We start from the raw sequence: 974 nt of genomic DNA on the forward strand, positions 1-974 counted from the left end.
GGTCTAACAGAAGAGGGAAGAGTGGACACCTAGACCACCACCAAAGGTCTAACAGAAGAGGGAAGAGAGGACAAAAATCCTGGACTTGAACCCGTGGATACTTTTACTGGGTCCAAGTACTACCAAGTGTCACAACAGGCCCTATAGAATCGGGACCTTATGGTAACAGGACATAGAGACATCATCTGGTAGTTGAATATAATATAAAATTATGTTATTATTATTTAGTTACTTAGTTATTTAGCTAGTTTTTTTTTTGTTTTTTGTTTTTTTGTTTTTTGTACGCTTATAGTTGACTTCATCAAGTTTTTGCGCCTTATACATATCATTAGTAGTAGTAGTAGTTCTTTTTTTATGTATTTATCTCTTTTTTTTTCTTTTTCTTTTTCTCAAGGCCTGACTAAGCGCGTTGGGTTACGCTGCTGGTCAGGCATCTGCTTGGCAGATGTGGTGTAGCGTATATGGATTTGTCCGAACGCACTGACGCCTCCTTGAGCTCACTGAAACTGAAACTGAAACTGAAGGCCCAGCACGCTTACTTGACTTACTTCACTTTGCTTAATCGCTGCTACCGGGCAGGTGTTGCGGGGGGATGAAGCTGGTGATGTGCGGCAAGAGGGGAGGCCTGGTATATAGCGTCATGCTGTGAGCGTGGAGCGTGCTTCAAACTCTCCTCAATCCGCCGCCGGCGTGGTCTTTCTCTGGCTCTGAAGCCTGACTTGTGGATGCCTTTAGCAGGAAGGAGGCAGAATGGTTAAGACGCTCAGCTGCCAATGTAGAGAGTCCGTGAGGGTGTGGGTTCGAATCCCGCTCTCGCACCTTTCTCCCATGTTTGACTGGAAAATCAAACTGAGCGTCTAGTTTTTTTTCCGGATGAGACGATAAACCGAGGTCCCGTGTGCAGCACGCATTTGGCGCACTGAAAAAGAGCCCTTGGCAATGAGAGTGTTTGTCCTCTGGCAAAATTCTGTAGA

General features: G+C 45.3%; 1 protein-coding gene across 1 annotated transcript in view; it reads left to right on the top strand.

Annotated features, from left to right (window-relative positions):
• Positions 1-592: 592 nt before the first annotated feature.
• The window catches only part of LOC143283555 (uncharacterized), a 25,895-nt gene continuing 25,513 nt past the window's right edge, over positions 593-974 (top strand). Inside the window, exon 1 of the mRNA XM_076589801.1 lies at positions 593-628. Coding sequence (XP_076445916.1) covers positions 593-628 — 36 coding nt within the window. The remainder of the gene's footprint in view (positions 629-974) is intronic.

Source organism: Babylonia areolata, chromosome 6 (assembly GCF_041734735.1).
Source record: "Babylonia areolata isolate BAREFJ2019XMU chromosome 6, ASM4173473v1, whole genome shotgun sequence".
Lineage (NCBI taxonomy): Eukaryota > Metazoa > Mollusca > Gastropoda > Neogastropoda > Buccinidae > Babylonia > Babylonia areolata.